Here is a 21,810-nt window from a genome sequence, read left to right as displayed (position 1 = left end):
GTGGATCACCTGAGGTCAGGAGTTCGAGACCAGCCTGAGCCAGACCAACATGGTGAAACCCTGTCTCTCCTAATACTACAAAAATTAGCTGGGCGTGGTGGTCACGCCTCTAATCCCAGCTACTCGGGAGGCTGAGGCAGGAAAATCACTTGAACCCAGGAGGTGGAGGTTGCAGTAGGCTAAGATGGTGCCACTGCACTCCAGCTTGGACAAGAGTGAAACATCGCCTCAAAAAAAAAAAAAAAAAAAAGACATCCTGCTCAAGATTGAACTTACCATCTCTCCCATAGCTTCAAAGAAGAAAAACAAATAATTGCAATCTTTCTGTCACTGACAAAATGGCAGCGCAGAGCCTTAGCCAAATAAGAACCACAGCTGACAGCCAGCAGAGGTTGGCCCAACTGCTGTACAAAAACAAAAGACAAACCTCTTGAGCCAATCACAGCAAAGTGAAGAACTACTAAACCATCTGGGCACATACAACAAATGAAAACTAAAACACGTTAAACATTTTCTGGAAGTTTTTTTTTTTTTTAAGGGTTCTTATTGGATTTACTATTTATTAAATTGTAGATCAAATACTTCATACTTTGGCAAATAGTTTATTCAATACTTTGTAACATCCTACCCATATATCAACACTGTGGGCAGTGATTCTAAGAAAATGCATTTCTTGGAAATAAATAAAATAGGGGATGATTTTTGCTCTTCCAAGTACCCACTTTTGCATATTTCTTCCAGAACTCAGTAGAAATAGACATCTGTAGACATTTCCCAGGGTCAAGGAACTTGCACGTACTCTACAGAGCAATGCTGTGGGGTTTCACACCACAGACTCCTACCGGTGGCCTCCATACTTGGCCACCCAGTCTGTCCTCCCGTGCACTGAGGGAATGGGCTGTGCACGGTTCACAATATTTAGGTTTTTTGCTGTAGGATTGTAAGTACGTCCTGAAAACTGCCCCCGACCAGTTTTTGTGTTCCAGGTATATTCTGAAAGAAATCAGATTCGGAAAATAGGGTTTTACTCATTTGCTTATCAAACTCAAAGAAATTCATCCTCTCATTTGATGGGGAAAATCTGAATTTATGTTTAAAAGATTAACTCAGTACTCTCTGAGGCTTTTTAAATGTTAAAACCAAAAATTGTAGTGTACTATTATGTTGACATCAATTAGAATTTCCAGTAGCTGGCCGGGCGCAGTGGTTCATGCCTGTTATCCTAGCACTTTGGGAGGCTGAGGCGAGGTGGATTGCCTGAGGTCAGGAGTTTGAGACCAGCCCGGCCAATATGGTGAAACCCCGTCTCTACGAAAAATACAAAAAAGTCAGCTGAGCGTGGTGGCGGGTGACTGTATTCCCAGCTACTCAGGAGGCTGAGGCAGGAGAATCACTTGAACCCAGGAGGCAGAGGTTGCAGTGAGCCGAGCTCGTACCATTGCACACCAGCCTGGGCGACAAGAGTGAAACTCTGTCTCAAAAAAGAAAAAAAAAGAATTTTCAGTAGCTGAAGAGCCAACATTCCTGGTTTATAGTGCTGACGCTACTGCTATTTTCAATATTTTACTTTTAGATAGGCAAAGCCAGGTAAGAAGACCAAGAAAAATTATTGGCTCAAATTCAATGGGCAACACCCACAGTGTTAGTGACTTTGTAATGTCACACTGTGGTTACATCTAAATAACATTCACACAGTATCACCACAGAAAAATGTATTTGGAATTGTGAATCTATAAAACTGTGGCTTCATGGAGAAACACACATGGGGTCCTATAATAGATTTCTTTTTAAAAATTAAAATGTGGGTTTTATGATGAAGTTTTTTTTGTTTGTTTTTGTTTTGTTTTTTAATGAGGCGGAGTTTCGTCCTTGTTGCCCATGGAGCGATCTCAGCTCACTGCAACCTCCACCTCCTGGGTTCAAGCGATTCTCCTGCCTCAGCCTTTTGAGCAGCTGGGATTACAGGGGCGCACCACCATGCCCAGCTAGTTTTTGTATTTTTAGTAGAGATGGAGTTTTTCTATGTTGGCTAGGCTGGTCTGGAACTCCTGACCTAAGGTGATCCACCCACCTCAGCCTTGCCAATGATCCACCCACCTCAGCCTCCCAAAGTGCTGGGATTACAGGTGTGAGCCATCGCACCCAGCCGATACTTCATTTCTCATTGGGAAAATCATAGGTGGGAACACAACTCCCTGAAATGGTAGGATCCTGAACTTTTTCTTTTCTTTTCTTTTTTTTTTTTTGAGACGGAGTCTAGCTCTGTCGCCCAGGCTGGAGTGCAGTGGCGCAATCTCAGCTCACTGCAAGCTCCACCTCCTGGGTTCATACCATTCTCCTGCCTTAGCCTCCAGAGTAGCTGGGACTACAGGCACCTGCCACCATGCCCGGCTAATTTTTTGTATTTGTTTACTAGAGACGGGGTTTCACCGTGTTAGCCAGGATGGTCTCGATCTCCTGAACTCGTGATCCACCCGCCTCGGCCTCCCAAAGTGCTGGGATTACAGGCATGAGCCACCGCGCCCGGCCAGATCCTAAACTTTTAATTACAAGGTTGTTTCATTCATATATCTGACTGTTTAAAAATTTGTGAAAAATTTAAAATTTCCTGAACATTTGTTATCTGAACAATTTATGAGCTAAAACTGCTTCAACATTTCAAAGGACAAAGCAGGAGATCATTTTACAGAGAACTTTTGATGCCTTCTTCAGTCCTTCCTTCATGCTTTCCTCACCTCGAACTGAGACCTAAGGTATCACAGGTATTGTATCTGAGGAGGGATGTTTGCTTTCTCCATCTGGGGTTTAAATATCTCTTCACACTGTGTAGTAGCTGCCATTCTTGGATTAAACTCTAAGTGTTAATGCTGAAATGAATCTGACCATTTTGTATCCCCAGCCCTAGCTATCCCATATTTACTGGCATGGTTGGCAGTTTTTCTTAAATTTTCCCTGTAAAACTGGGAGGTAAGAGGGAATTCTGTGAGCATGTGGTCCTGACAAGCTACTAACTTCAGCACGGGTGAACAAGATATTAAGCGTGGACACCCTGGGGAAGACGGCAGCCTGGCTGCGGTGTAGTTTGGTGGAGGCAGGGAGGCCAAGAGCTCCCCACTCCATGGTTTGACAGGTCCTTCTATTCCACTCTTTTACTGGGCTAAAATTCTCAAAGTCAACGCCACTAAAAAGCTATCTAACAAAGTCAGGGACAACGTGTCTACGAAGGCCAGTTAGGCACCATGTTTTCTAGGAAGAGCCCTTTAGTTACAGCCATTGGAAGAGAAAGGAGCCTCTGTCTGCTAAATTAGTTGAGCTCACCCATGTGGGCCATAGGTCAAAGTAGGAGTAGAAGAGACAGCGTGGGAGGGGAGTAGAGAGCGGGAGAGAGGAATAAGCCCAGCTGATTCAGAGAGGGAAAAGGGAGCATGGCATTAAGCTAATGAGTGAGGCTCTGAGGGCAAGAATTGAGAGCTTTGGGGAGTAACAAAAAGAAAAGCCTTTTTCCAGGTCATGACATCACCTAAGTCAAGTCCTAAATGGTTTTAAATGAAATTGTGTTCAGGACAATATTTTGTAAAACTTTTTCAAGAGGGAATCATTGTGCTAAGACGGGGGTAGAGTTGAGATTTAGGGTTCCTTTCCTAGATATACTAGAATTTTAGGACTCAAGTACCTTTGGTGAATAACCCAACAGCTGAGAGGAGCCCAGATCTCGTGGCAGGGCAAGAAATGCTTTTGTGCTTTAGTGGGACCACCCTGCACCTCACCGCCCCACAAGAGCGGGATAGTGAGCCTTGTAATGCTTGCTCTGTGTTTAAAAACTGCATCTGTCCTATCAAGGACATTTAACTTCTTATAGAAAATCTGTGCTAAATAAAGAAGTTTGCCTTTAGTTGTGGATTTAATTGATGCCACTATGATGTAACTGTTAGCAAGATATAAAACTTGTGTAAGATGCAGATCATAATAGTACCTCCTGGAATAGAGCCCTGGGAGAATTAATGAGTTAATGTACACAGAGTGCTTAAAACAGGATTCCGCACTTCTAAAGTGATCCTAAAGGGTGCTGTGTAGAACAGAAGTCACTCCTCCAAGTCCTTGTTATTAGTTACAAGGCAAGGAATAAGGAAGTATTAGGAAGTTTGGAAGGAGAGATTACGCGGGGAGGAAGACATTGATTTTCCGTCTCAAAATTAGAGAGGTAGAGGCCGGGTGCGGTGGCTCACGCCTGTAATCCCAGCACTTTGAGAGGTTGAGGCAGGCAGATCACGAGGTCAAGAGATTGAGATCATCCTGCCCCATCTCTACTAAAAATACATAAATTAGCTGGGCGTGGTGGCGCGCACCTGTAGTCCCAGCTACTAGGGAGGCTGAGGCAGGAGAATTGCTTGAACCCAGGTGGCAGAAGTTGCAGTAGGGAGCTGAGATTGCGCCACTGCACTCCAGCCTTGTGACAGAGCAACTCTGTCTCAATAAAAACAAAAACAACAAACAAAACAAAACAAACTTGAAGGGGAGAAAGAAGAGCAAAGACGAGACTATGGAGAAGGGGAAAACAGTTGAGTAAATATGGTAATGACCTGGTTTTATTTTCTTGTGGGAAACTGTCACCCAACTGGGATGACAGGAAGACGCATCTCTTACAGAACAGTGTTTTTCTAAGGATTTGCATTGACCACTTGAGAGTGATTAATATTTACTTCATTTTTTACCTTTCCTCCTATCACCATCTGGAGAAAATTCTGATAAGCAAAGTAAAGAAATGAAAAGTTAAGAAAAAGCATTTACTTAAAAAAAATGAAAACAGGAATATGCATGCTAATTGGATAGAATAATTAATACATAAAGGCCTTCAATATCTTACAAAAATATTTTTTAAAAGACCCACTCTTGATTTATAAGAGTAGATACCTAGGTAACAAAATAATTTGAAACATTATGATTTTTTTGCTTTTATATTAAAAATATAAAATGTGGCTGGGTACAGTGGTTCACACCTGTAATCCCAGCACTTTGAGAGGCCAAGGCAGGATGATCATTTGAGGTCAGGAGTTCAAGACCAGCCTGACCAACATGGTGAAACTGCGTCTCTACTAAAAATACAAAAAAAAATTAGCTGGGCATGGTGGTGCATGCCTGTAATCCCAGCTACTTAGGAGGTTGAGGCAGGAGAATTGTTTGAATCCGGGAGGTGGAGGCTGCAGTGAGCTGAGATTACACCACTGCACTCCAGCCTGGGCAACAGAGCAAGACTCCATCTCAAAAAAATAAATCAATAAAATTTTATATTTCTAAATGAATGACTTATAAGGCTGGCTTAAATATTTGAGGTTTTATAAATATCACTGCTGTATATAAAATGTTTACTTATTTTGTTTCAGCGGAAAGATAATGAAGCAATTCTTTTCACAGATAAGGTAACTGTAGTACTACTTAAGCAGTTCTGTTGTGGCAAGAAATAAAAAATTAAAGAAGTCCAGGCTTTATACATTTTTAGCTCCAATAGTGTGAACTTTAAAGACTGGCATATCTAATCAGGGGTTTTAATATAAGATAGTGGTTAGGATAGGCTGTGAGCATACTTTCAGAGTCAACTTTTAAATTAAACTACAGGCCAGGCATAGTTGCTCATGCCCGTAATCCCAGAGTTTGGGGAGGCCAAGGTGGGAGGATTGCTTGGGCCCAGGAGTCAAGATCAGCTTGGCAACATAGCAAGACCCTGTTCCTACAAAAAAAATATTTTTGAATTAGCTGGGCGTGGTGGTGTGCACCTGTATTCCCATCTACTCAGAAAGCCGAGGCAGGAGGATCACTTGAGCCCAGGAATTCGAGGCTACAGTGAACCATAATTGCATCACTGCACTCCAGCCTGGGTGACAGAGCAAGGCTTTTTCTCTATAAAAAAGAGTTAAAATAAATAAACTACAATTAGGTATCTTATCAAAGTTCTAATAATTTGCTTCAATGTTTATTTTTGGTGCTTCACTAAGGATATCTATTTCAGATTAAAATGATTCAGAGACCATTCATGGTCAAATCTGACTGGCTTAAGTACAGAATCATCACCCTCCATTTCAAGTGTGTACCCCGACATGTGGCTGTCACATGCCACGCCACTGGGGAGCAGGCTTACCTCAGTTCGGCATATCGCTGGAGGGTGGAGGGATAAACCCTTCCCCACCAAATACTATTGCAAAGCAAAAGGCAGGGTGTGAAAGTCCTGCCACCACTCATTTCTACGCCCTAAGATGGAACTGTAGAGACACACCTCATGTTGACTCATTCATAAATAGAGTGTCAGCATTTATTAAGCTTTCACCCTGTGCCAGGTCCTGGGCAGAGGGCTCTGGAAAAGGCATTTTCTCACATCTCACTGTGCAGCACGGCACACTCTTTGGAAGTGGATTAAGTTGAGTTTCTATCCCAGCTCCACTAGCTGTGTGACCTCAGGTAAGTTACTTCACCTACATTTCGTCATCTGTAAAGAAGAGATCTAGCTACACCATCAGGTTATCATGAGGATTAAATGATATAATCCCAGTAAGCCCTTTACACTGTGCCTGGCAGAGAGTCACCACTTAATTAGAGGTAGCTCTTCTTATAATTATTAGACCCTCAAATACACATTTTTGGAAGAAAAATAGGACATTTCGGTAAAAACAAAAAGAAATGCATGAATGAGGTGAGGCAGACTAAAAGTCTTTGCTGGGAAAAGTGACTGCATAAACTTAAAAAGGAAAATGCCCCTTTCTGCTCAGGAATCTAGAAAACTGTATCTGAAGTTGTTCTTACCTGAAGCCGTTGCATTGAGAGGTGCTAAGTGGATCCTCTGGCCAGCTGACCGCACTTCTTTTTTGAGAAAGGAAGGAATATATCCTGACTGATTGTAAGTAGCATAGCTTCCAAGATTTCCTAGTGACATATCATAAAGTTTCACAGTCAGAAGGTGAATATTTTAGGCACAGTAGAATAACAATGAATACTCCCCCATTACTTCTAAATACTACTTTTCAGCATCTACTATGTTCTAGGCACTATGCTGTGCTTGTTACAGATATTCTTATTCCATCCATACAACAGCCCTCTGAGATCACATTATTATCCACATTATTATCCATATCGTGTGGCTCTCTGATGTTGAGTAACTTGCCTAACTTCTCACGGTTAGTAAGAGACTGAGCTGGAGTCTGAACTCAAGGCCCAGGGGTGTTCAGTTCACCCTGAACATGCCAGGCTTTCTCACGATCCCGCTTCTTAATATGGGGCTATGTTTCCCACTGCAAAGCCCCCATCTCTGAAGTGCTCTCTGTGTCTGTCTTCGTTCTATAAAATGGTTGTAAGTGGACTTATTCTCGTTGGGTTGTTGTAGGGATTGATGAGACTCTTCAGAGCATGTGGCATAGAATCTGTACTCATTAAATGTCAGCTAGCATCATTGCTATCATTATCGTCACCATCATCATCACTATCGGTGCATGCTCAGTCTGGCGGTAGCATAGGGATGCACTGATGAGGAAAAATCTAGAGTCTGGAGACCAGTCAGGAAGTCACTGCTAATAGCTGAAATGAGAGAGGATGAGGGTCTGAACCACAACAGTGGCAGAAGGTGAAGAAGAAGGGAACGAAGCAGGTTCACGGGGTGGAGGTGGCAGGGAAAGAGGGGAATATAAACTCCTAAGTTTGTAGCTCAGGTGACTGGGTGCATTGTCCATGGATAGCAACATAGGAGGAGAATGAGGATTGGGGGAAAGACATGGTACCCAGAGGACATTCAAGTTGTGGCAGGCAGAGGGCATGTAGGCAGGCGTGGAGACTGGTAATGATCAGGGTGTGGTGGTTACAGAGTTGTGGGCTTGGAGGAGCCAGCTCAGAGGGACTGCGAATGCACAGAGACCTGGAGTAGACCCCCAAGGAACATCAGCATTAAGGGACAGGAAAGAAAAGGACCCCATGGAGGAAGAGAACAGGTAGAGAGGTGGGTAGTAGGAGGAACAGGGTATGGAAATCTAAGACAATACACAATGAGTGTGGAAAAAAGGAATGGGAGATGAGGCAGAGGACTTGGATGGGATCAGCACTGCCCATGGGATCTGGCCACTGGGATGTCAAGATCTAGCGGAGCTGCTGCACTGGCAGGAAGCAGACTGAAGACAAACGACAACCGGAAGTGACAGGTGGAGCTAGCTCTGCATGGAGACAGGTTATCTCTAGAAGGCGAAACGGGGCTCTGATCACCCTCGTGGTTTCAAAGCACTGTTCAGTAAACAGAGTGTTTTCTCCATAGTGTTATCTGTTCACACGTCTCAACACTGGGCTCTTGTGTCCCTGAGGTCTCTCATGACATATCAGGCTTCAACAGGTGTCTGCTTTTGAAGCAACAAATGTTAAAGTGCAATATTATGTTATCAGCCCCTAAAGGACTGTATACAGTAAGCACATGCTCTCAGTCTATACATGTTTAACCCTACTGAATTTTGCATAAGTTCAGCTGCTGCCTACTTTAACCTTTTACTTCAGAAACATTTTAGGAAGGAAATTCAAAGCAGTGATTGGATTCACTAGCAGCTTCAGTCATGTCTCTTGCTCTCATCGTCATCAGCAGAGCAAACACTTATTAAATGCTTAGCATGTGACAAAATTCCAGGTAGGGTTATGTAAGAATACCTAAGGAAATTTCGTCCATTTTACAGACGGGAAAGCTGGCTTAAACTACTTGTCCCAAACCACAAAAGCTGGTGAGTGACGAAATGGGGATACATCAGACTGTAGGATTCATGCATTGAACACTTATATGATGCTTCTTATTGGAGAAAGAAGTTGTTAGGGAAAAAAAAAAAAGAACAGAAAATTAGGTCTTCTTGAATTATTTTTGCTTATTATTTGAAGTACCTTATATGCTGTGAATTTTCAGATTGGAGCCATTGGTTAGCACTGTTGAAACCAGTGACACTGAACCCCTAGGAAATCCACCATCTCTATTAACCCAGTTAACCTTTTTTTTAAAAAAATTATTTATTTATTTATTTATTTGAGATGGAGTCTTGCTCTGTTGCCAGGCTGGAGTGCAGTGGCGCAACCTTGGCTCACTGCAACCTCCGCCTCCCGGGTTCAAGCGATTCTCCTGCCTCAGCCTCCCGAGTAGCTGGGATTACAGGTGCACGCCACCACACCCGGCTAATTTTTGTATTTTTAGTAGAGATGGGGTTTCACCATGTTGGCCAGGATAGTCTCGATCTCTTGATCTCATGATCTGCCCGGCTCGGCCTCCTGAAGTGCTGGGATTACAGGTGTGAGCCACCACACTCAGCCTAACCTTTTTTGAAAAGTGGTTGTTCATGCTTAATAAATGAATTTCAGAACTTTGAAAAAAAATTCCAAGAATATAGATCACAAAATTAGAAAATACTCTTTTGATTCTTTTCATTAGAATTATTTGCTTGATTTCTTCTATAAATGTCCATAATTAATTTAAGAAGACCAGCATATAACCTTTTGAGAGCATATTCATCTTAAAATCTCCATTACTGAAGGAAGATATTCTTGATGAGACAGAATGCTTTTCTTTGTCCTAGTCCTGATTTGACTTCTAAAAGCAGATCATCTTGGTCTTTTATGTCAGGATTAGGGGCACATGTTGAGAAGAGAATTAGACAAGAGATTCAAAGAACAAATTGCATTCATCTGACACCCAGAAATTACCTTGTAGGTCCTCTAATTTTTCAGGAAAAGTTTCATTGCATGATAGTTTTTCGATTGGTTTAATTATGCTTTCTTCTAAAGAGAAGACAGATGGAAAGAAAGAATAATAGTAAGGAGAAAGTTTTAGGAAAAGCAGAGAAAAAATGGATTAGATGATTAATGAAAAGACCCAGAAAGAGCCCTTAAAAATGCAAAAATGTCCCCATGTGTTGTCACAGCATTTATTTGATGCCAACTGTATATTCCCCTGAGACTCAAAGTTGTTCTACTGTCATTTAATTGAATTTGTGTAATTGGTTGGTTCAGTGAATATTATTTTTAATTATCTGAAGAAAAAATAAGTAAATTACAGTGCTGCAGTATATGACACCTCAGCAACATTAAATGGATAAGCTGAGTTTTTAAAGAATCTGGAAAACTTGTAAAAAGTCCAAATGTATTGAGTATTGATGTCACATCAGAATATCTCACTATACTCACTTATTATAATGGTAATTGTCAAAGTTTTTTGATCCAATATCACCTACATTAAAAATAAACTGTACCTCTTTACACACTTTTAAGTTGATATTTAAAATTTTTAATCCTAAGTTTAACAGTTCCAAAGGATGTTATTTCTGACATGTTGTAACTATAGGCATTTTAAAAATAAAACTATTAGTGATTTTTTTTGAGACAGGGTCTCGCTCTATCGCCCAGGCTGGAGTGCAGTGGCATGATCTCGGCTCACTGCAACCTCCACTTCCCGGGTTCAAGAGATTCTCCTGCCTCAGCCTCCTGAGTAGCCAGGTTTATAGGCGCATGCCACCATGCCTGGCTAATTTTTTTTTTTGTATTTTTAGTAGAGACGGGGTTTCACCATGTTGGTCAGGCTGGTGTCGAACTCCTGATCTTGTGATTCACCCACCTCGGCCTCCCAAAGTGCTGGGATTACAGGAGTAGGCCACTGCGCCTGGCCAAAACTATTAGTGATTTTACGCCCTCCAATATTGACATAAAAATACATGAACAAGTTCCTTTTTGACACTTGGACATTTCACATTAATTCCTTTTTCCCTTAAAATTATATTTTTATTTATACCTCAGCTTCCAAATTTTATCCAAATGTAATCTTAGGCTTAAAAGTCTTAAAATTGGCCACTCTAAAATATGTATAAATTACATTTTAAAAAAATTTCTTGTAACCATAAGGATATTAACATACTATATACAAAGTTAGTTATAATTACAATGATTCATTGTATATAATTAATCAAAAAAGTTGAATATTATATATTTTGATTACTAAACACGGAAATTCAGTTTTTTGCAAACGCATCTGTTAATGAGAAAGGTGAGGCTATTTTCAACTAGTTCATGTATCAACAAATGAGTATTTATTGCTGGAATCACAGCATCAGGGCCATTTTCTCTCTCTTTTCTTTCTTCTTCCTTTTTGGAGACAGAAGCACTAAGAAATCTCGCTAATACAAATAGATAGTTGGGAACAAAAGGGGTTTTGTGATAGCTTTGCCCCTCTATTCTTCAAACACTCTTCAAAGTTACAGACCAATATTCATATATTGATCTCACAAAAAAAATTTTAAAAAAAATTTTAAATTACCTGTCAGCTAAGAACTCGAGCAGGTCCTCCTTCAATTTTCTAAATGCTGGGAACTGTTAAGACTCCCTGACTTTAAGAAGGATCTGTTCCTCAGTCATCAAATCAAAGTTACTGACTCTCTCAACAGTGACATCAACATACCAGAATTTCCGTTTCATTGGCACCCCAGATATTTTTACATTTTGAGGAGAAAGAAAACGCACCATGGTAGCCAGTGAGAAGTCTTCTTTTCAGAATACAGACTCCCTGCTAGGGCAGACCCATTTCAGGAAAGACTCAGATGCGGGTTGAGAATATCCTTAAAACTAGCTGTACTCAAGAATTAATGAGAAAACCTTTTTTTTTTTAATTATTGTACTTTTTAATATAGAGGCACAGTTCCACCATGTTGGCCAGGTTGATCTCAATCTCCTAGGCTCAAGGGACCTGCCCACCTCCGCCTCCCAAAGTGCTGGGATTACAGGTGTGAACCACCACGCTCATCCGGCTGGAAACAGTTTTACTGAAGAGGCAGTGTTACCACTCCATGACTGCTCCAGCAGAGCAGAGCTCCCCTAGGCAGAGTGTGGCGGAAAACCTTTGTGTGTCTCCCCAGTGCACATGTATCTTGGTTGGAAGAGCGCTGCAGTATATTTAAAAGTAGACATCTATAAAGGAAAACCACGTACGTGTACAGTTTGTGTTCTTGCGTTACCTGCATTGCTCCTTTTGAAAGCGAGTTCTGCCCCGACGGGTCCCAGTGACTTGGGGAATAACTGGTTGTTCCAAGTGTGGGGGTTTATTTCCTTTCCACTGGCCATCAAGGACACGTTCTTGGGATTCACACCTGAGAAGAACAAAGCAGCCGCTTCGAAGGTTAGAGCGGATCATAAACTTAAAGGAAACATGTGTAATACATTCAAACAAAGACTAGAGATACCTTGGACAGGAGAATGGAAATAAATCTACGTGAAACTGTAGCAGATACTTGCTTTCTGATGAAGCCCTTAGCACAACCCCCTGGGATGCTGACAGTGTACTTTATAGGCAGAAGATATTTTCTATACTATAATAACATTTGATGTTTTTGCTAAGGGTCTTGTAAAAAATGAGGTGTCACAAAAATTTTTCTTCAACAACACGACATTTTTAAAAATTTTTTTTGAGACAGGGTCTCTCTCTGTCGCCCAGGCTGGAATGCCGTGGTGTGATCTCGGCTCACTGCAGCCTCCACCTCCCGGGTTCAAGTGATTCTTGTGTCTCAGCCTCCCGAGTAGCTGGGATTACAAGCGCCCAACAGCAGCATGGTTGGCTAATTTTTGTATTTTTAGCAGAGGGGATTTCACCATGTTGGCCAGGCTGGTCTCAAACTCCTGGCCTCAAGTGATCCGTTCACCTTGGCCTCCCAAAGTGCTGAGATTACAGGTGTGAGCCACCACACCCGACCCAACATGACATTTTCATGTCACTTGTTTTGAGCGTATATTCTTGGCCCGAGCCTTGGTGTAGCAGGGAAAACAGACACGTGACTAAGAACTCAGGAAAACCTTTGAAGTTCGGAGATATGAAGCTCCGCCTGTAGCACTTACTTGTATGTGAGACACGGTAAAATGGAAAGTTTATGCCCTGTGCACCGGAAAGAAGGCATTGCAAATGTACTTGGAAAAAGGACAGTTTTAATTACTTATGATTTTCTGAAATCTGTGAAATGTCCATTCAGCCTTGGGCTGTGATACTAGTGGTCAAAGGGAGTTGTTGCAACCTGTTCTTAAGAGACTTGAAAACTTCTTGAGCTTGTTTTCTTTTCACTGATAATTAAATTAGAGTGAACTTGCCCATTCTATGCCTTTAGGTCATTCACAGAGAGTTTTCTTTATCTAGTGCAGAAATAATCACTGGGGACTCCACTGATTTAGGAAGTCAAAACTGTCTCCAGGCAGTTGAGCTTTTGCTTTTTGCAAGCTGAATTCCTTAGAAAGGTTTCATATTTATGAGATATGTAATAATATCCTTATTTTGAAACCATAAATACTGAGCCTCAAAAGTTACCCATTATCAGTTCTCTAAGGAAACCATCAGGCAAGTAATTTCCTTTTCTTTAAAGGATTTAACTTCCCTAATAAAACTATGAATCAAACTATAATAGGCAACTACTGTCTGGGCGCAGTGGCTCATGCCTGTAATCCCAGCACTTTGGGAGGCTGAGGCGGGTGGCTCACGAGGTCAGGAGTTCGAGACCAGCTTGGCCAACATAGTGAAACCCTGTCTCTACTAAAAATACAACAATTAGCTGGGCATGAGGCAGGGGAATCGCTTGAACCTGGGAGGCAAAGGTTGTGGTGAGCCGAGATCGTGCCACTGCACGCTAGCCTGGGCAACAGAGCGAGACTCCATCTCAAAAAAAAAAAAAAAAAAAAAAGACAAAAAAAGGCAACTACCTGACCATAAAGATGCACTTGGTAGCAATTACTCATATTAAAAACATCTTTAGGCTGGGCATGGTGGCCCACGCCTGTAATCCCAGCAATTTGGGAAGCTGAGGCAGGTGGATCACCTGAGGTCAGGAGTTTGAGACCAGCCTGGTCAGCATGGCAAGACCCCGCCTCTACTTAAAAGAATACAAAAAAAATTAGCTGGGTGTCGTGGTGCCTGCCTGTAATCCCAGCTACTCGGGAGGCTGAGGCACAAGAATCACTTGAACCCAAGAGGTAGAAGTTGCAATGAGCTGAGACTGTGCCACTGCATCCAGCCCGGTCTACAGAGTAAGACTTTGTCAGGAAAAAAAAAAAAAAAATTACCCAAAAAGGAAGTGCAAGGTAGGGGGTAAAACATTAAAAAACGGTGTGAACACAGTTCTCATAACTATAGTTCAACAAAGAATGAGTTCTGAATATTTAAATGATGTTGTTAATCCAGTTGGCCTTGGCAATATTCCTAAATAAGCTTTTTTTTTTTTTTTTAAGTATTTTAAAGTAAAAGGAAGGTAAGTAAATTATTGAAGATAATTAGTTTAATTCAAGGTCATTTTCTTTTTTTTAGACAGACTTTTGCTCTTGTTGCCCAGGCTGGAGTGCAATGGCACGATCTCAGCTCACCAAAACCTCTACCTCCCAGATTCAAGTGATTCTCTTGCCTCAGCCTCCCGAGTAGCTGGGATTACAGGCATGTGCCATCACACCTGGCTAACTTTGTATTTTCAGTAGAGACAGGGTTTCTCCATGTTGGTCAGGCTAGTCTCCAACTCCCGACCTCAGGTGATCTGCCCGCCTCAGCCTCCCAAAGTGCTGGGATTATAGGTGTGAGACACCATGCCTGGCCTCAAGGTCTATTTAAGATAAATATTCCAATTTTGTTGGAAACAGATATATCCTGTCCTAGAATTTTGTTATTTATTTGTTTATAAGTTTTCACTGGGTACCTCCTACACACCAAATGCCCTTAGGAAGAAGCATAAATTAATATAATTTGATATTATAATGATAGATATCATTATATGATGATAATCCCTTGCCTCAAAGTACATAAAAAAGTCAGTTAGCAAATATTTACTGAGCACCTACCGGTGCCAGGCAGTGTGTGGCACTGGAGAAAAAGTGGTAAACAAAATAGACCAGTTTCTACTCTTTGGTTCTTAGAATCTAATGAGAAGGGAGACGGTTTTAGTTATAACTAAGTAAATACATAATGAGCAGTGTGCATAATATTTAGAAGAATCTGGGGTGGAGGGGACAAATAACAGAAGCAACTCAGCCAGTCTTTCTTTAAATAAGCAACTTTAAGCTGAAATATGAATCATGGTTAACCCCCATTTATGCCTGAGGTCGCAGTTTTTTGAAATTTAGCAATCAGGCCTTGGCAATGACCTTGAGCAGTAGGATGTAACTCCCACATGCTTAGCGTTCCAATAATGGAACACTAGGCATAAATGCGTTTTAAGGGGTGGGGAGGTGTGATCCTTGAAGAGGCAACAGTTTGGGCAGAGGACCTGAGATGGGAAAGAACTCAGAGATGGCCAGTAAGGGTGCAGCAAGAACACGGGTGGTATAAAATGAGGCTGGAGAGGGAAGGAGGGGCAGGTCACATAGGATTTTGTGTGCCGTGTTAAGGAAGTGAAAATGCTGTAGCAGAGGCTAATGTAGAAATGACACAGGACGTTGAATAAACAGGGTGGGAGGAACGATGGTAAATAATGAATGGGAAGAGAGAAGGATCCACAGATCAGTTTCAAAAGTGCTATGGAGGCCAAGTGCGGTGGCTCACATCTGTAATCTCAGCAATTTGAGAGGCTGAGGCGGCTGGATCACTTGAGGTCAGGAGTTCACAATTATCCTGGCCAACATGGTGAAACCCCATCTCTACTAAAAATACAAAAATTAGCTGGGCGTGGTGGCGTGCACCTGTAGTCCCAGCTACTTGGGAGTCTGAGGCAGGAGAATCAACGGAACACAGGAGGCGGAGGTTGCAGTGAGCCGAGATGGTACCACTGCACTCCAGCCTGGGCAACAGAGCAACACTTCATCTCAAAAAAACAAAAAAAGAAGTGCTATGGAGTGGGCTGCTCTTCTGGCCAGCAGTAGTGGCATCGATTCATGCCCAGAGTCCTGGCTGTAGGAGCAGCGGGTGAGACCAGAGGCCACCGCTGAGAGATTAGCATTTCCATTGCGTACTGTATTTGCAACTACCTTGTGATAATTAAAGCACCTAAGGCTTACAGAGTGAGCTGACAGATGGTGCAGTCCCATTGTAAGTTACAGAAAACAGAATCTTGCTCCAAGTACACAGCCGGTTAGTAGTAGCTGGTCAATAACTATGACTCTTGCGTCTCTTTCCCTGAAGGCCAGTGTCACAGATCTGCCAATCCTTGCAGTATAATGTCATGCTGCCCTGCAATTATATGGTACATTTCTAGAGCTCCCATAATCCTAAAAGTTGATGCTTAATAAGACCTCTTATACTTGGCTTTAGGGTAAAGAGGGGTCCCCAAAAGATATTAGTATTTTTTATGCCTGAAGATACTCAATTACAAAAGTAACTATGGATCATAAAAAAAGGTCAAGGATTGCTTCTTTTTTTAAATTTTTTTATTTTTTGAGACAGAGTTTCGCTCTTGTTGCCCAGGCTGGAGTGCAATGGCATGATCTCAGCTCACTGCAACCTCTGCCTTCCGGATTCAAGCAATTCTCCTGCCTCAGCCTCCTGTGTAGCTGGGATTACAGGCACCCGCCACCATGCCTGGCTAATTTTTTTGTATTTTTAGTAGAGATGGGGTTTCATTATGTTGGCCAGGCTGGTTTCAAATTCCTGACCTCAAGTGATCCACCGGCTTTGGTCTCCCAAAGTGCTGGGATTACAAGCATAAGCCACCGTACCCGGCCAAAGATTGCCTCTTATTTGGGTTTCTATCCTCTCCATAGTTGCTGGTTCACAATAGGTGCTCAATAAATGTCTGTCCAAGTGACTGAACTGAGCCTGATTCTAGTTTTAAATTTCATCCAACTCCAGAGGGGTCATCTTCAAAACAATGAATGCCAACAGGTAACAGTAAGGCTCAAGTTTACATACCACACAATTCTTTGTAATTGAGTTTACTTTTTAAATCTCAATTTTAGCCATACTTCTGATCCCAAATATTTGCAGACTTTGTTAGATTTCTGGTTAAAAAGGAAATTTATCAAACAGGTCTCAGATACCCTGAAATAAATTTTTGAAAACCACATTAGGAAGCAGAACTATGAAAACAGGGTGCTTTGGCTCAAAGGATAAATATCCTTTGACAAAAGTTTGCAGTAGTCTTTCCTACCACTCACTTCTATAAGTAAGAAAATACCAATTTGCGATATTTCAGTCAGTGAAATGTACTGTTTTTGTTTTGTTTTGTTTTGTTTTGTTTTTGAGACAAAGTCTTACTCTGTTGCCAGGCTAGAGTGCAGTGGTGTGATCTCAGCTCACTGCAACCTCCGCCTCCCGGGTTCAAGCAATTCTCCTGCCTCAGCCTCCTGAGTAGCTAGGATTACAGGCACGCACCACCACGCCCAGCTAATTTTTGTATTTTCAGTAGAGATGGGGTTTCACCATGTTGGCTAGGACGGTCTGGATCTCTTGATCTCATGATCCACCCGCCTTGGCCTCCCAAAGTGCTGGGATTACAGGCGTGAGCCACCTTACCCAGCAACATGTACTGATTAAAAAAAAAAAAAGTGAAAAGTATCTCCCACGAATGTATGTTTCGGAAATTTCCTTCCATCCCTGCTTTTGCAGTCAGATTAAAACTCTCTCAGAAATCCTTTTTTTCTCTCTCATGATTTCAACACCAAAATTTACACACAGGTATCTAAAGATTACAACACAAGGATTTCTGCTGCTTTCAAAAGTGTGCCTCAACCCTGGTCTTGATCCCAACTCCTCTCCCACCTTCCTAAGGTCTTCAGTCCCTCACTCATCCGCCTTCACCTCCTGTGTTACCAGTTCCTCCTCTGTAAGGGATCCTGCTCCTCTACACGCAAACCTGCATGGAGAACTGCTGAAATGCCTCATTCCGTTTCTAAGCTCCTCTTCACAGCCATCTAAGATGAAGCAGCCGAAATGAGGCCTGCCATGTTTACAGTCTGATTGTCAAGAAATATGGGCAGATTTCTTATTCTGTGAGTGTCATGATATGACAACTTCCTATACTAAAATGTTAGAATAACTTATTTTCTCTCACTTTCAAGAATCAAAGCATAATGTCACAAATAGAACAGTTTTCAAACTGTAGGTGAAACGATAGTCAGGAAAATTTGACCTCATGAGGAAGACAGAATACAGACTTTAAGGTCAAAAGTAGATTTTTTTTTTTTTTTTTTTTTTTGAGACGGAGTCTCACTCTGTCACCCAGGGTGGAATGCAATGATGCAATCTCGGCTCACTGCAACCTCTGCCTCCCGGGTTCAAGTAATTTTCCTGCCTCACCCTCCTGAGTAGCTGAGATTACAGGCACGCACCACCACGCTCAGCTAATTTTTTGTATTTTCAGTAGAGACGAGGTTTTGCCATGTTGGACAGGCTGGTCTCGAACTACTGATCTCAAGTGATCCGCCTGCCTCAGCCTCCCAAAGTGCTGGGATTACAGGCATGAGCCACTGCGCCTGGCCTCATTAACTATTTTAATAAGATACTTGTAAATTAATTTGGCATATGCGACCAATAAGATACGCATACATTTTTTTCATTGTTTCTCTATCCAGACATACACAAACAAGACCCAGGTTTTTCCAGGCCCACTTCCCATGTCTCACTCTGGTGCCACAGAGCCTAAAGACGTGCTTACATCGATGACGACAAAAAATATAATAGGGCTGGGTGTTGTGGCTCATGCCTGTAATCCCAGCACTTTGGAAGCGAGGTGGGTGGATCACCTGAGGTCAGGAGTTCAAGACCCGCCTGGCGAACATGGTGAAACCCCGTCTCTACTAAAAAATATAAAAATTAGCCAGACGTGGTCATGAGCGCCTGTAATTCCAGCTACTTGGGAGGCTGAGGCAGGAGAATCACTTAAACCCAGGAGGTGGAGATTGCAGTGAGCTAAGATCACACCACGGCACTCCAGCCTGGGTGACAAGAGCGAAACTCTGTCACACACACACACACACACACACACACACACACACACACACACACGTATTTAACCTATTTAGATCTGCAAATACCCAGGGTTATAACGTTTTTGCTCTGTCCTTGATGGCTTTATGCCAATTTCTTCAACCTCTCAAATACGTTAGTGTCTTCCTCCTCACAAATCAGCACAGGACTGCAGTCCTAAAGCCTCAATACACCCCCTGTAAGTTTACATCAACTTATTCAACACCTGTGGCTAAACCTATATACCCACTATGCCTTCTGTTTTCTATTCCATTCATTTCTAAACCCTCTGCTTGGTTTCATTTTTTTTCCTTTCCCCAATTACTAACAGCAAGAGAGGGTCCCAACTGAATTCTTTTTTTTTTTAGACAGAATCTTGCTCTGTTGCCCATGCTGGAGTGCAGCGGTACCATCTCGGCTCACTGCAACCTCTGCCTTCTGGGTTCAAGCAATTCTCCTGTCTCAGCCTCCCGAGTAGCTGGGATTACAGGTGCCCGCCACCATGTCCAGCTAATTTTTGTATTTTTAGTAGAGACGGGGTTTCACCGTGTTGGCCAGGCTGGTCTTGAACTCCTGAACTCAGGTGATCCGCCCGCCTCGGCCTCCCAAAGTGCTGGGATTACAGGTGTGAGCCACTGTGCCCAGCCCCAGCTGGATTCTTGGAACTGAAATTTCTACGTTTGCCTAAAAGGTACACAGGGAAGTGTGTTACAGATCCATCTTTTGCTGGCAATCCAGTCTCAACCTTTTCTCTTGTTTGCCATACCCCATCTTCCCAACAAGCTTCTGGGAAATGGAGACTGTGTCTTGCTTCAGGAGACTTAGATGTGAAAAGCAAATCTTCCTCAGATAAACACGGCGGCCTACTCATGTGTTTAGAAAGTTATAAATGACCATGCCCACAAAAACACAAAAGAAAAAGATCATCTTCTCCCTCACTGGATTAACGATGTATCTGTGCAGATACAGGATGATTTAAAAATGGATTTCCTTTTAGATTAAACTGAATTGAAACATTTCCTTTTCACTTGGATTTAGAGGAGAAAATGCTATTCGCAGGCACATGATAAACTCCCCACTGTCTGTCCAGATCTTTCTCCCAAGCTCCAGATTCATATACCCAGGTGCCCATTAGGTGGATCAACTAAGATGTTTAACAGGCATCCCGCACTCAGCTCTCCATTCTCTACCTCCACATTCCTCTCCTCTTCTAATTTCCCTTTCTCAGCTAAAGTCACCACCGTTCACCCAGTTCCCAAGTCAAAACCTCAGATGCTGCCACTAATTCTTTCCACCAATCTACCCACAAGTCCTATTGGTTCCACTACCAAAACGTGTAGATTCTGCTCACTTGTACCTCTGCTACTTCCACTCTGGAACCAGCCATTTTCATTACCTCATCCCATCTGGACATAAGCGGTGGCCTCTTAACCAGTGTCCTTGTCTGTCCTGAGTTCCCAGCATGCTCTTCCGAGCAGGCAGAATCTTTTAAAAATGTACACCAGATGGGCTGGGCACGGTGGCTCACGCCTGTAATCTCAGCACTTTGGGAGGCTGAGGCGGGCGGATCACAAGGTCAGGAGATTGAGACCATGCTGGTTAACACGGTGAAACACCATCTCTCCTAAAAATGCAAAAAATTAGCCAGGCATGGTGGCACGTGCCTGTAGTCCCAGCTACTCAGGAGGCTGAGGCAGAATTGCTTAAACCTGGGAGACGGAGGTTGCAGTGAGCTGAGGTCCCACCACTGCACTCCAGCCTGGACGACAGAGCGAGAGTCTGTTTCAGAATAAAAAATGTACACCAGATCATTTAGGAAAGAGCATTTGAAAATCTGTATTTTATAAAATGTTGTAATGGGGACACAGAATTGGTTTAATAAAATTTAGGATTTACTGAATGCATAGCTTTGGCGAGGGGTGGGGCTTTGTGTTTTCTGGAAGCATATTCGGCATCTTGATTTTTGCTCCTAAGCATTTCTTGAGCAGAATTCTACTAGTGGTAGAAACAGGAGGTCCAGAAAAGTCCTTGGTGACAGACTGACGACTAAAGAGCTCTGTGATTAGGTTTTTTAGTTCACTGGTGCCCTTTCTTCGGAGAGTCCAAGACACTTGAACCTGTTCTATCTATACTCTAGTTAGCAGCAAACATTTTCTTTGCTCCACTTACCTGGAAGATATCTTGATTGTTTCAAGTAGTACTGTTTGGAGGTTGGAGCAGTTGACAATTCGGAATCAGATTTTAGGGAAATAACCGCAGGAAAGCTCTTGTTTTCCCCTGTCGAGTGGCTGGCGCCTGAGGGTACTGGCTCTGGAAGCCTTGAAAGCCAATGAAAGGTAGCATTACAGCACGAACAGCAGGAGGATCTCGCCCACCCTCTGCACATCTTCCTAAGCCAGTCAATCTGACCTCTCTTAAATGGTTTCCATCAGTCTTTTGGCTAACTGACCACTTCCCCTCTACCCCCGTAGATATCAGGTTGTGCACAGACTCATTTCTGATACCAGACAGTATGTGACAGGAGGCTTTATAACTGAGCAGCAATTTGCTTGTGTATAATATGTTTCTATCTGCCCTGCAACTGCTGCAGTTGGATTCATAACGTGGGAAGCTGGTGTGTGGAGACAGAAATAACAGCCATCTTCACCTGTTGACTAAAATAATTTATAATCAATGAGGTTGTTTGGGGCACGGTTTGAATGGCCTAAAAAACTGAAGTGGGGAAAGAAGTGCTAGAAAAGCTCCCACATACAATTTCCGGTTACCCTAGTGTCAGGCACAGAAAATAGGTATTTGTGGAGACGTGCCTGTGTCTCAGTAGCCAGAACAGACTTGTGCAGTGGCTAAGCACCTAGCTGGCTGTTTGGTGGTGTTAGTATTAAGACTGACTCTCTGCCCGTTGGTCACTGACT

At 42.6% G+C, this 21,810-nt stretch overlaps 1 protein-coding gene across 2 annotated transcripts in view; it reads right to left on the bottom strand.

The window, feature by feature from the left end:
* Positions 1 to 586: 586 nt before the first annotated feature.
* The window catches only part of MAK (male germ cell associated kinase), a 64,723-nt gene continuing 43,499 nt past the window's right edge, over positions 587 to 21,810 (bottom strand). Inside the window, exons 10-14 of one of the 2 annotated variants that reach the window (XM_015135528.3) lie at positions 21,068 to 21,216; positions 11,997 to 12,128; positions 9,700 to 9,774; positions 6,793 to 6,912; positions 695 to 993 (exon numbers count right to left, since the gene is read on the bottom strand). In XM_015135528.3, the coding sequence (XP_014991014.1) occupies positions 839 to 993; positions 6,793 to 6,912; positions 9,700 to 9,774; positions 11,997 to 12,128; positions 21,068 to 21,216 (631 nt within the window). In that variant the 3' untranslated portion in view covers positions 695 to 838. Of the gene's footprint in view, positions 994 to 6,792; positions 6,913 to 9,699; positions 9,775 to 11,996; positions 12,129 to 21,067; positions 21,217 to 21,810 lie in introns of both variants that reach the window. The other variant, XM_001088297.5, reaches the window with a different exon arrangement.

This window comes from Macaca mulatta, chromosome 4 (genome assembly GCF_049350105.2).
Source record: "Macaca mulatta isolate MMU2019108-1 chromosome 4, T2T-MMU8v2.0, whole genome shotgun sequence".
In the NCBI taxonomy this organism is placed as follows: Eukaryota; Metazoa; Chordata; class Mammalia; order Primates; family Cercopithecidae; genus Macaca; species Macaca mulatta.
The sequence above is the reverse complement of the archived record's forward strand: the minus strand, read 5'-3'. Positions and strand labels throughout refer to the sequence as shown.